At 37.3% G+C, this 12,461-nt stretch overlaps 1 protein-coding gene across 2 annotated transcripts in view; it reads left to right on the forward strand.

The window, feature by feature from the left end:
• The window catches only part of LOC117410402 (beta/gamma crystallin domain-containing protein 1-like), an 88,196-nt gene that overhangs the window by 60,676 nt on the left and 15,059 nt on the right, over positions 1-12,461 (forward strand). For both annotated transcript variants that reach the window (XM_034016909.3, XM_059025666.1), the window contains 7 exons: positions 1,264-5,845; positions 7,191-7,235; positions 7,327-7,445; positions 7,991-8,165; positions 8,700-8,839; positions 11,505-11,631; positions 12,192-12,227. In XM_034016909.3, coding sequence (XP_033872800.3) covers positions 1,264-5,845; positions 7,191-7,235; positions 7,327-7,445; positions 7,991-8,165; positions 8,700-8,839; positions 11,505-11,631; positions 12,192-12,227 — 5,224 coding nt within the window. The remainder of the gene's footprint in view (positions 1-1,263; positions 5,846-7,190; positions 7,236-7,326; positions 7,446-7,990; positions 8,166-8,699; positions 8,840-11,504; positions 11,632-12,191; positions 12,228-12,461) is intronic.

Consider the following 12,461-nt stretch of genomic DNA (forward strand, 5'->3'; position numbering starts at 1 on the left):
TCTCAGTCCTTCTCTCTCTCGAGCTTTACTCAAAACGAAGGAAAAGAACAGCGTTACCCTGGCCTCTATATGTAATCCCGCAGCTGCCCCTCGTTTACCTGTCAAATCAATACGGTCTTACAACAGTCTCGCTTCTTTCCAGGCTGACCCACTTCCCGGTCCCGGAAACGAACTGTCAGGCCAGCCCTTCCAGATACTTCTCCTCCCGTTCTTTAGCGCCCTCACAGGTCGGGAGGAAGATTTATCACCAGAACTCATTGTATTTCTGTCACAGTGGCATTATGCTTTTTCACTTCTATTCACACGTGCCAAGTATGCTATGTAATTAGCAAGAGTGAAGCCTTAAGTGTTTTTTTAATTACTTTAGTGTAGACACCTGCTACAGAGTGTGAGTTAACTTTTTTAAGGCTGGGACGATGTATAATTTTTTTACCTTCAATCCATAATATTCCAGAACAGCCGATGCATCGATGCAAAAAACAACGATTCACATGCTTGACTATCAATGGTGATTAAATGATACAATAGATTGATGCATCACCCCAGCCTTAATGTGTTGAATAATTTTTTACTGACCCAGTAGTTTGTGGTACCAGCAGATTAGCCCCACTTACATTAACAATATAATTGTATAATCCTGAATAAGCAACATTGAATTGATCTTGAGAGTTGACAGTACGGATATCAAGGTAATCAGGGTTATGATCAGAGCTTTCTTATTATACTGTGTTCGGTTTCCAGTTACATTTTTCTTTTTTGGTAATGTACTTTGGTTTGGTATCCAAAGCTTGCACAGTTGTTAAAGGTGAGACAAATAATCAAATTAGTCTCACTCTCTTAACTTTTAGTCTCATGTTGATGATGCAAACATCAACATGTGAGGAACAAACTAGAAGCATCTTATAATTGCCTTTTAGTAGAGAAAATATTGCTGTGAACTATAATGAGCTCAAACTTTCTAAAAATGAGTTTCAAGGATGTAGTGAAAAATGGAAACAAAACAAGAATTGGAAACCAAATAAAATGAATGATACAAAGGTTTAAGAATTATTAGATTTTGTACACCCTATTTATTTTACCTTGTGCATGTGCATACACTGCATATACCTCATGGTGATCTACTTTTTCATGTTACTGGTGAAATTTGAATTTACAGCCGTGCCAGTGGATGAATTTAACTGTCGTTCATGTTATTAGTGGAATTGCTATGGGTTGGAGCAAAGCATATTAATTAAACCTGCCTGTTTTTTTTCTTTCTCACAGACCACCTATTCTCAAAAAAGTCAATGTAGAAGTTAAATTAGCAGAGAAGCCAGGCAAGCTTAAAGACCGGATCAGCGTGTTTGAAAATAAAACAAGCTTTAAGGAAAAAGAATTTTTTGTCACAAAAAACATTGCACACTCTCCAAAATTCTCTAAAAAGTTTACTGGAAGAACAAACCTGAAAATTAATCGGCCATCTGAAAGCAAGATAATGGAAGGGGAAAAAAAGATTGATGGTCTGAATAAAAGTGATGAAGTGGGGGTATGGGGAAATAATCAAGGGGATCTGCAGACAGCAGCTGAGCAGCCAGACCACACTGAGAACACTGTCCAGTCTAATACTTTTAATCAGAATCAGATATCCACTGAGAAGACTTCTGTTGACTCTACGTCCCTGGGAACTTCAACGAATATCAAGACAACTACTGTGACGTCAAAGAGTTCTTCAGAAACTCCACAGCTAGAAAACAACAACTGTGACATTCCAAAACAAAAAATAGAGCTGATTGAAAAGGCAAAAACAGAGGTTATAGAAACTAAAGCACCCATTGTCATAAAAGAAGAACTTCCTTCTACAGTTAAACCGGAAGCCATTGTCTTCTTGATTTCAAACAGATCAGCACCTGGGACTTCATCCAAACGTCAAACATCAGAAGTAGTGCCAGTGACTAGTGGGGCATTGACCTCTGTTGATGAAGGTAAAACAAAGGCACCAGCTAAAGAAGAAAATATGTTAGCTGGAGATAGCTTAGCTATGCAGCAAACCACAGTAATTACCCAAATTCAAGAGCAGGTTACACAGGTAAAAAATAAAGCTGCAACTGAAAATACTTTCAATGTGCAGGAAAGTACTGAACAACCCCTACCTGATGCCAAACAGCAAAGATTTACAGGAATTGATACCTGTAGACAGCAACTTGGCAGAAGTACAGCACAAAACTCGCCCAGTTCTGCACATGCAACTGCAAACCAACAATTAGATTTGAATAATGTACCAAAAGAACACGACCCGTCTGCAATTTCACAGCAAAATAAAATAATTCAAGAAAAAACTGATACAAAAAACAAACTTCTTGTATCTGTACTTGATTTAAACACCGAAAAGCAACAGGCTAATGATCTTGTTGATGCGAAAATTGAATTTTCTGCCTCTGAAAAGCACATCACAACTAAACAAAAAACTTCAGGTACTGTTGTGAAGACATTGCCTACATCCGGACAGAAGAGTCCAATTAAGGAACAATCTGATATTAGTTTGCAGACTGGAAGCAAACTGCCAAGACCTGTTCAAAAAAGTACCTGTAAGCAGCTATCCATCAATGATACTGAGCAGCACCCTGAGAGTAACTTTTTAAAAGTGGAAAAAGATCCCCATACTTCCTTAAAGCAAAACACCACCAATCCACAACCAGACAATATAGTTTTAAAGACAGTAAGTGAACTGTCTACGTCAGAACAGAAGAGTCCCATTAAGGACAAGTCTGGTAATGTTTTACAAACTGGAAGCAAACTGCCTAGACCTGTTGAGAAAGGCATCTCCAAGCAGTTGTCTAATTATGATTCTGTTAATGCAACAAGTGAATCAGTGAAATTGGTTCAGCAACATAGCACTGAGCAACAGTCCAACAGTAACATTTTACAAACAGTGAAGAAACTGAGTACCATAACACAATCTGATAATGTTATAAAGGCAGAAAGTGAATTGGCTATGCCTGGGGAGAAAAGTACATCTGTGAAAAAATCTGAAAGTAGTATTGTGCAAATGGAAAAGGAGTTTAGTACACCTGTACAGCAATCTGCAGAAAGCACTGTTGTAAAAACAGCAGGTGAATTGCCTACAACTGGAGAGAAGAGCTTTACTAAGAAACAGTCTGAAGTTAGCATTGTACAGGCAGAAGAATACATTCCAAAATCTGAGCTGAAGAGGTCTGAGAATTTTGCAGAAACAGCAAGTGAATTGACCATATCTGGACAGAAAAGTTGTGTTGCACAACATGAAAAAGAGTTGAATATATCTGTACAGCAAGCTGCAATCAAAGTACAATCTGAGACTACTACAAAGACACTGTCTAAAAGTAGTATTGTACAAGAAGAAAAAGTATCTAAATTAGTACAGGACAGCAATACAAAGGTACAATCTGACACCAGCGTTGTAAAAGTAACAGATGAATTTACTACAAAAGGACAGGAGAGTCCTGCAAAGAAACAGTCTGAAATTAACACTGTACAAGCAGAAAAAGACTTGCCTAAATTTGTGCTGAATAACACTACCAAAGTACAGTCTGAGAATGTTGTGGAAGCAACTAGTGAATTGACTACATCTGGACAAAAAAGTTCTGTTAAGATACAATCTGAGACTAGCATTGCACAAAAGGAATTAACCAGGACTGGACTGGAAAGTTCTGCTAAGAAACAATCGGAAAGAAATATTGTACAATTGGGAAAAGACTTGCCTATGTCTGTCCAGAATGTTGATGAAGCAACAAGTGAATTGACTATACCTGGACAAAAAAGTAAGAAGCCATCTGAGTGTGGTGTTCAACAAATGGAAGAAGAGTTGAGTACATCTGGACAGCAAACTAAAATCATCAAAGTACAATCTGATGGTGAGGTTGTAAAAACAATTGGTGAATTGTCTGGGACTGGACAGGAGAGTTCTAAGAAACCATCTGAAAGTATTGTGCAAGCACAAAAAGACTTGCCTAGATCTGAGCAGAATGTTGTAGAAGCAACAAACAAATTGACTTCATCTGTACAAGAACGTACTGTTCAGAAACAATCAGAGGCTGTTATTACACAGACTGAAAGCAAATTGCCTATACCTGACCATGAAATCTGTACGACTCAACAGCAATCCAAAAGTAACGTTTCCCACAAAGAGCCTATCTTGGTACAACAAAATGCTGTCAAAGAGCAGTCTGAGAGCAGTGTTGTGAAAACAGTAAGTGAGCTTCCTACAACTGTAAAGGAAAGTAAAGTGAAGAAACAGTCTGATTGTAATACTGTGCACACTGGCAGTGGTTTGCCAGCATTAGTAGAACAATGCACAGAAGAAAAGAAAGATTTGTCTTTGAATGCCGCAGCTTCAGTAGAATATCCAAACAAATCCAAGTCTAATAAAACCGAGAATGAGTCAGCAGAAAATGCATCTTTAGAACAGGTACAAGACAGTTCCCATAAACAAGAGAACAAGCTCCCAATATCAAACATCACAGGAGGTCCTTTACAAAATGTCCAGATGGAAAGCCTATCACAACCCACTTCTGTTACAGCTATACAAAGCAATACAACCAATTCACCACTAAGTGAAAAAGAAGCCACAACATCATTAACAGATATTACTAAGTCAGAGTTTAAGAATAAAAAACCTTTACAGTACAGTGACTTGAATACAGGTCCAGAAGTTTCGCAGAATGCAGCAGCAGTAGCAGCAAAACAGTGTATTGTGGGGGCAAAGTCTCGCTTGTCATCTGAGATTGTACTGAAAAGTCCAGCTCAGTTCAATAAAAGAGACACACCTTCTAATTGGTTAGATGTTGAACAGAGTTGTGGACAAAAAGAGCAAAATCTAAAAAATAAGCTAAATACCACAGAAAATGATGATAGTGTCTTGGACACATCAGGTGATTTAGAGAGCTTTGTAGAAAACATCAGGAACTTGGGTAACCCATTTTCTTTGCCACAGAAGAGGCTAAAGCCTCTTAAATCACCAGCACCACCCTTTGCCATGCCACCCATCAAGGAAGACCGGTTTGAGAAAACCCTTGATCCAGATGTCTTCAAGTTTGGGTTAGGGAAAAAAGAAAAATCAAGAGACACACCCTCATCAACACTGTTCAAGCTGCAAAGCATGGAAGCAAAAAGCAAGCTCACCCCCAGGCGATCAAGTGCAGAACAGAGTATGCTGTTCAAATCACACCAGTCGCTAAGCATAAACAGTGTGGAAACTCAGAGTCCAGGCAACTCCGAGAATGAGTCTGTAGATGGTGTTGTCAGAAGGTCGCGTCTTGAGAAAAGCTCTATTGTTTCAAGTCTGCTTAGTCCATCAACAACGCCACGGATGAATCTGTCCGCAACAACCAGTACAGCTCTTAGTACTGTGCTTTCACCTACTGAATCTGAAACAGCGTTATCTCAAGAAACTAAGAGCACAACTTCTCTGTTCTTGCCCTCCACTTCATCACAACTTGGTTTGCTTACAGGCACATCCCAGACTTCCTTGTTGCGTAATGGAGTAGATGGGAGTATAAAAGAACATGCTAAACCGTCATTTTTGACAAATGACTTGCTTGGTCCACTTTCCGTTGAGTCCCCAACCCCACAGTTTTTGGATATTAAATTGCCAAGTATTTTGGACAAATACCTGAAACCAGATGACACAAAAACAGCACCAGTTCCAGAAAATAGCTTCCAAATGCCAGAATTCAAACTTCCTGAATTTCCTCAGTCAGGGCTGGAGTCCAGTAGTGACTATAATGTCAACAGGTTTGCCAACGGGAGCCAGAATTTCTCCGGATTATATAACCCCAGTCTACTTGGAACTCAGGCCCTTATCCCTGGAATGCCATCTCAAAACATTGAGGTACAGTTATAATCCTACAGCATGTATATAATTGTGAAGGTTATATTAGTAACATTTCCTAAGTAAGGTCATTTATGAAACAAATGATACCATTTCCTTCATGTTTTTAATCATGTTAAGAATATTAAGAATATCTATGCAAGATTTCTGTACAAGTCTAACAAGATTTTAGTTTGCTTGGAAAAGATGATTTTCCCCATTTGTTTGTGTTTCCTGATTCAAGAAAAATAATCTTCTGCTGTAATTTGTCAACCTTATTCTGTACTGCACCATAGATCAGATAGGACCAAATGGAATTGACTAAAGATTTCTTTAGAACCAGTTAAAACCACAATACCTTCCAGCATGCTGTAGTGAAAAAGTTATACTACTGAAGGAATATAACTTGGAACCATTCCTAACAACAGAATGGTCTCATTTTTTATTCTTTGCAATTATGCTGTGGTTCTGTCAATAATAACCCATCAAAATGTAATTTGAACTATATGCCCTTTACAACAAGAGGGACTGCATTTTTAAAAAGTTTTGGTTATATAATATTATTTATGTTTTCAGGTGTAATCTGTGTAATCCACAGACACTGCTGTGTGTATTGTAGCTAAATTATTTTAATATCTTGGAAATGGGTTACCTCGAAATAATTGTCTGCAACATTTAAGCCTATATAACTTTTGTTTTGGTAATACACAATTTGAACTAGTACTGTATTATATAAACAATGAAAAAGCAAGCATGAAAAACCACATGCAAGGATGGTAAATGAGAGAGGAATATGGAAGTGCTGTAAAAAAAAAAAACACATGGTTAACCTTGATAAAGCATTGCAAATGCAGAGTTTAAGCATGGGGAAAACCATTTATATCTTTTAAAATGGCCATGCAAATTTCCCATTGTAAGGGGGAATGTGCAATGTTTGAAACTAATTATATGAGGATATGTAAATAATTGGATGTGCATTTTGATTTTGATGACAAAGTCATACAATAGGATGGAGAAAAGATTGTGTTTCTTTTTGAAGTATGCTGATAATAGATTATATTCATATAATAAACAAAGAATCAACCCACACTCCTGTCATTCAGTTTATTTGCAAATCACTTAATAAGTGAACCTGTCAGCCTTTTCAAGGCTGCACAGACTCTGGGCTTTGTGGTCATGGCCAACAAACTTGGTGATCCTCCAATTGGTTTGCATTCTGGTTAATTCTTATAGACATCATTAATTTGGCCAATGTGTCAAACAATACCATGTTATTAGACTGTTTGCTGTTTTGCCATAAGTAGTTGATTTCTTTCACTTTCAAATGTATTAATTCAGATTTATTTTGTTGCATCTTGACTTATAGATTCCTGTTTCAGACCAGAGAAGGACCCACAAGAGACCAGGGAAGGTAAAAGGCAGCATTTTAAATTTTGAATGTGTGACATGAAAGAGATAGGAGATGATTCTGACCTGCCTCTTTTTGTTTGTTTGTTTGACAGCTGGTAATTTATAATCAACCACAGTTCTCAGGGGAAGCTAATGAAATCTTCAGAGACGTGGAAGATGCCACTTCATTTAAATTATCGTCTGTCATTTCTGTAAGGGTGGTAAGAGGATGGTAAGCCGAAATCCCTTCTAAAATAGAACACTTCTATGTGTACAGTATCTTTAGGTGTTGCATGCATTATTGATAGAAATCAAGTATAAACAAATATATTGTTTATATATATTTACATGTTATTTAGTTTTGAGTAATGATGCATTACTAGCAAATACATTTAATGCATTTTGATCAATCAATACCGTGCTGGGATAAGCCACAGCTGGAATGTTTTGTTTTAGCATAATGTGTTCTGTATGTCTGCTAAACTGTACCATTACATTTAAAATATATCCTGGTGTTGTTTTTAGGGCATATAAGCATTGCGGTATATTCAGTTGATTGAAAGGTACACTGAGGTGAATACATTTGTTGTTTAAATTAAAATAGGACCTTTTTACTGACACAAATAATTTTCAACTTGGGCCCACGAAGAGCCCTATTTTAATTACCTAAACCGTTGGTGTCTAGATCAATCAAATAAAGCCCAATGTGATTTGGAAAGCTTGAAAGCAGCCTCGTCTAGTATGTTGTATTCTTGACACTTTGCAAAATGATTTCAGCTGGATTCTCTATGAAAAGCCGCACTTTCAAGGCCGGTCAATAGCTTTGGAAGAGGGGCAGACAGAGCTGGTAAATGTCTGGAATGAAGTGGCCTGTGAAGAGAATGCTGCAGGTGACAGCAAGCCTGACACTCCAGCTCACATGGTGATCGGCTCCATTAAGCTAGCAGTAAAGGTATGTAGCGAGCCCCAGAGCTATAATTACCTTGTGTACAGTTGTTCTGTCTGCTTTGTTTTATGGAAAACCTCTGTGAAATACAGTGCATGTCAGAATTTTCAGAATTAATAGCACTTGCTAAGTATTTGTCTGTTAAAGAAGTGATGTGCGGCAGTTTGGATGAAATGCCCTCATCAGACTATTAATTGATATGCATCTCTAATTTATTATTATTATTTTTTTATTTAGCAGACGCCTTTATCCAAGGCGACTTACAGAGACTAGGGTGTGTGAACTATGCATCAGCTGCAGAGTCACTTACAATTACGTCTCACCCGAAAGACAGAGCACAAGGAGGTTAAGTGACTTGCTCAGGGTCACACAATGAGTCAGTGGCTGAGGTGGGATTTGAACCAGGGACCTCCTGGTTTCAAGCCCTTTTTTTAACCACTGGACCACACAGCCTCCTAATGTTAGATGCAAGGCCTTTACCACGTCACCACCTGGTTTTCTATAAAATCCTTGTTTACTTTTTTTTGTTGGTTTGTTCAGGATTACAGAGTACCTGAGATTGACCTTTTCACTGATCCAGAAGGCATGGGAAGAAAGATGACCTTCTTTGATGATTCATTGGAGACATGCACATATGGAATACTAATAAACACATCATCTATCAAAGTCCATTCCGGAGTGTAAGTCTAGCACAATCAACATCTAACATCTTTACTATTATACAGTCAATTCTCGTTAAAGCAAACTCCGGTTAGACACATTTCTTGATACTATGAATTTTCCACGTGATCCTGGCCAAATTTACCAATTACTTATTGTAAATTACTTCTTATAATACAAATTAATTTAACACAAATTTCCTGTTAGTGTGATGATGTACCACATGTGTGGTCCAGTGGTTAAAGAAAAGGGCTGGTGACCAGGAGGTCCCTGGTTCAAATCCCACCTCAGCCACTGACTCATTGTGTGACCCTGAGCAAGTCACTTAACCTCCTTGTGCTCTGTCTTTCGGGTGAGATGTAATTGTAAGTGACTCTGCAGCTGATGCATAGTTCACACACCCTAGTCTCTGTAAGTCACCTTGGATAAAGGTGTCTGCTAAATAAACAAACAAAAGTGGAGGTGTTGAAAGCAGTGGATAATGCACCACTATACAAGAATAGAAAGATGGTGCAGATTTCAACATTCCTGCAAACACTTTGTCAACTGGAGTATAATAATACAGGCCTATGAACGGCAAACTGTGGATGCAAGTCTTCTGCATTTCCAATTTGCTCAATACCTGATGTTGACGACGTCTTGCTTTTGTGGTTTAAAAAAGATGATCAGAATGGGACAAGTGCAGTTCATTTGAAATGTATTATTTTTAAAAGTTCACTTACCACTGTATTTTCAATAAAATGCACAGTACTTTAAAAAATGCTTTTCATTGTTCTGCAATTGAAATTTGATTCCTGATAATAGTATTTTTGTTTTTGTTGCTGGTCCCTTGAAATACGCATTAACGAGAACTGACTATTGCTTTTCAAAGAAATACTATGACACTAACAGTTTTTTACTTTTTGTAAATGCAAAACTGTGTTCCGATCAACAGAAAACTCTCTCTCTCTCTCTCTCTCTCTCTCTCTCTCTCTCTCTCTCTCTCTCTCTCTCTCTCTCTCTCTCTCTCTCTCTCTCTCTCTCTCTCGCTCTGTCGCACACACTATCTTTTTTAAATGAGATGGCCCCATAATTGAAGGTTGTAACTTTTCATCTTTTCAAGTGATTTTGACTGAAAATATAAAAATTTCACAACTACATAATTAACTATTATTTAGTCAGATGTCCTGGCCATTTAGAAGAAGTATCATTTATTTTATGAATGCTTTAATCTCTTGCTAAATCTTATAATTGCTTTGCTTGTTTGTGCATGCTTTTCTAAAGGAATTACTATGCACCAAAAGTGAAAAAGAAAATGTTTCAGTTTGGCTTAAAATTAAAGAGATTGGAATTGTATAGAAGCCTGTGGATGGAGGAGGGTTGGGAATTCCTAAATTAATAATAATAATTCTACAACTATGCATTTGTTTTAAGCCATGTAGCACAGTGGTCCACTCCCCCTGAGAGGACACTCTTTGGTTTAGTATAGCGAGTTTGCCTCTAGCTCCCCTTCCTTGTATGTTACTAGTAAATTATCTTCATTGGGCCAGAGCCATCCAATTTTGGTTAAAACCCTTCTTTAATTGATTCAGCAGGGATCTAGATGAATCCTAACCTATTAATTGCTTAATTCCCTGTTTTTATGGAAAGACTGGCACCACAAGGGCATTCATATTTTAAGAGATCTATATGAAAATAATATAATAAAATAATTTGGAAAATTAAAACTACAATTTAATTATCACAATCCCACTTCTGGAGGTATCTGCAACTCGGACATCTGCTGTGTAAAGCATTTGGCTGAAGTACTAACCCACCACAGTGTGCAGGTACCCCTTCCAGGATTTTGGAGATTTTTTCAAGGGGCATGGAGCTTCTGCTAATATGCTATGCTTCTGCAAAGCTGATGCATCTATTTCAGCATATGCAGCCTATGAGTGGCTTTCTTTCAGGCTGGTCAACAAAATGGAAAAATTCAAGCTGCAATGGTCCAGATATTTGTATGCTTTAATGAGTGACTTGCATTATAGAAATATTACACATTTGGAATCTCTGGGAGGTTTAAGACACTGGATTTTTTTTTTGCATGATGTTCATGGTTACAGTGTGTATGCATGTTCAACACAGTGAGTCAGTGGCTGAGCTGGGATATGAACTAGGAACCTTCTGGTATCAAGTCCTTTTCTTTCAGCACTGGATCACCAAACCTCCTATGGGATTATGAATTAGTATTTGTTATTATTGTTTTAATTTTTTTCTACTTTCAACTGGTTATGTACAAAAATAATTCAGTTGGAATATGCTTCATTCATAACTGCTTGCTCTTTAGTTGTTTAAAAAGAAGAAAATCAATAAAACTATTTAATAAAAACAATTTAAGAGATTGGCAGAGCTATTAAATAGATAGCTATCTGTTACATATTCAAGTTTAAAACCCTCGCAGACAGTTTCGCTGTCTGTGTTAATTTTTTCTACAGATAATGATCCCTATTCACAGAGCTTCAACTTGTGAGCTATGTAAAGGTATTTTCAAAACAAAGGTTACTATTAATGTAACAGTCTAGAATAGTTTTCTTTTTTTAATCCATCAAAAAAGAGAATTAAACAGTCTTCTTTTTATGAAAGCTTTTTGAATATTTTGTGTAGTGCATGGCATTTCAGAATCGCTGTAAATAAACAATATGCGCTGTTCTTTTTTCTTATTAGTTGGCTTGTCTTTGAAGAGTCTGGTTTCTGTGGATGTTCCTGCATCTTGGAGCCAGGAGAATACCCCTACCCAGAGTCCTGGGGCTTTCAGCATCCTATAGTTGGATCACTTAGGCCACTGAAAATGGTAATTTAGTGATGCATTTAAAAAAAAAAATCAAATATAATACTCAACTTTTTTATGAGTTTCTCTCTTGTTAAAAGGTACCTTCTTTCTCGCTTGTTAAAAGGTACCTGAAAGACACTTGTTTGAGCAATACTGCATTTTTCCCTTTCCTTTAGAGCAGGTTACTGTTTACAGATGCAGCATATCTGCTGTGCATCGGCTTACCTTCATTAAGTAAGCACTTAAGGTGCTACCCTAATCATCATTGAGCTGCACATTTAGTTAGAACATGTTCTCTTGACTTTGGTCTACAAAGTATTGCAGCCCCCAGGATTTATTTCTGCTGTGCATCTTGACCAGGGCTGCTCTGTGGTGTTGTGCTTTCAGAAACACCAAAGCTATGTGTAGATTTGCAGTGTTATGTTCTTGACTTACGATTGCAATTTTATATAAAGATAAATTTGTTTGACTCTTAATAAAATTGATTTCAAGTTGCTGCAGGGCTTTGCTATTTGCAGCCAGAACACTTAAAGATACACCTAATAATTGTTTTTTAAATTCAAATCTTTGTATTCTTCCAGGGTGGACTGAAGGTAGAGCATCCTAATGAGCCCAAGGTAAGATTTATTAAATGAAGGCACACACAGAAGGTTGCTAGAATTGTGTCCTGAATTTAATACAAGTTTATTTAGATTTAATCCAACCCTGATGTTTGACATCACAAATGGTTTTCAAATTAACAGTCAAGCCATCAGGCATCAAAAAACAAACTCAATCATATAGCAGTATTGGGTTGCTTTTGAAAATAATGCAGGAGGTGATTTGTCATGCTTTTTTTACCCTAGTGTTTA

The sequence above is a fragment of the Acipenser ruthenus genome, chromosome 6 (genome assembly GCF_902713425.1).
Source record: "Acipenser ruthenus chromosome 6, fAciRut3.2 maternal haplotype, whole genome shotgun sequence".
Taxonomy (NCBI): Eukaryota; Metazoa; Chordata; class Actinopteri; order Acipenseriformes; family Acipenseridae; genus Acipenser; species Acipenser ruthenus.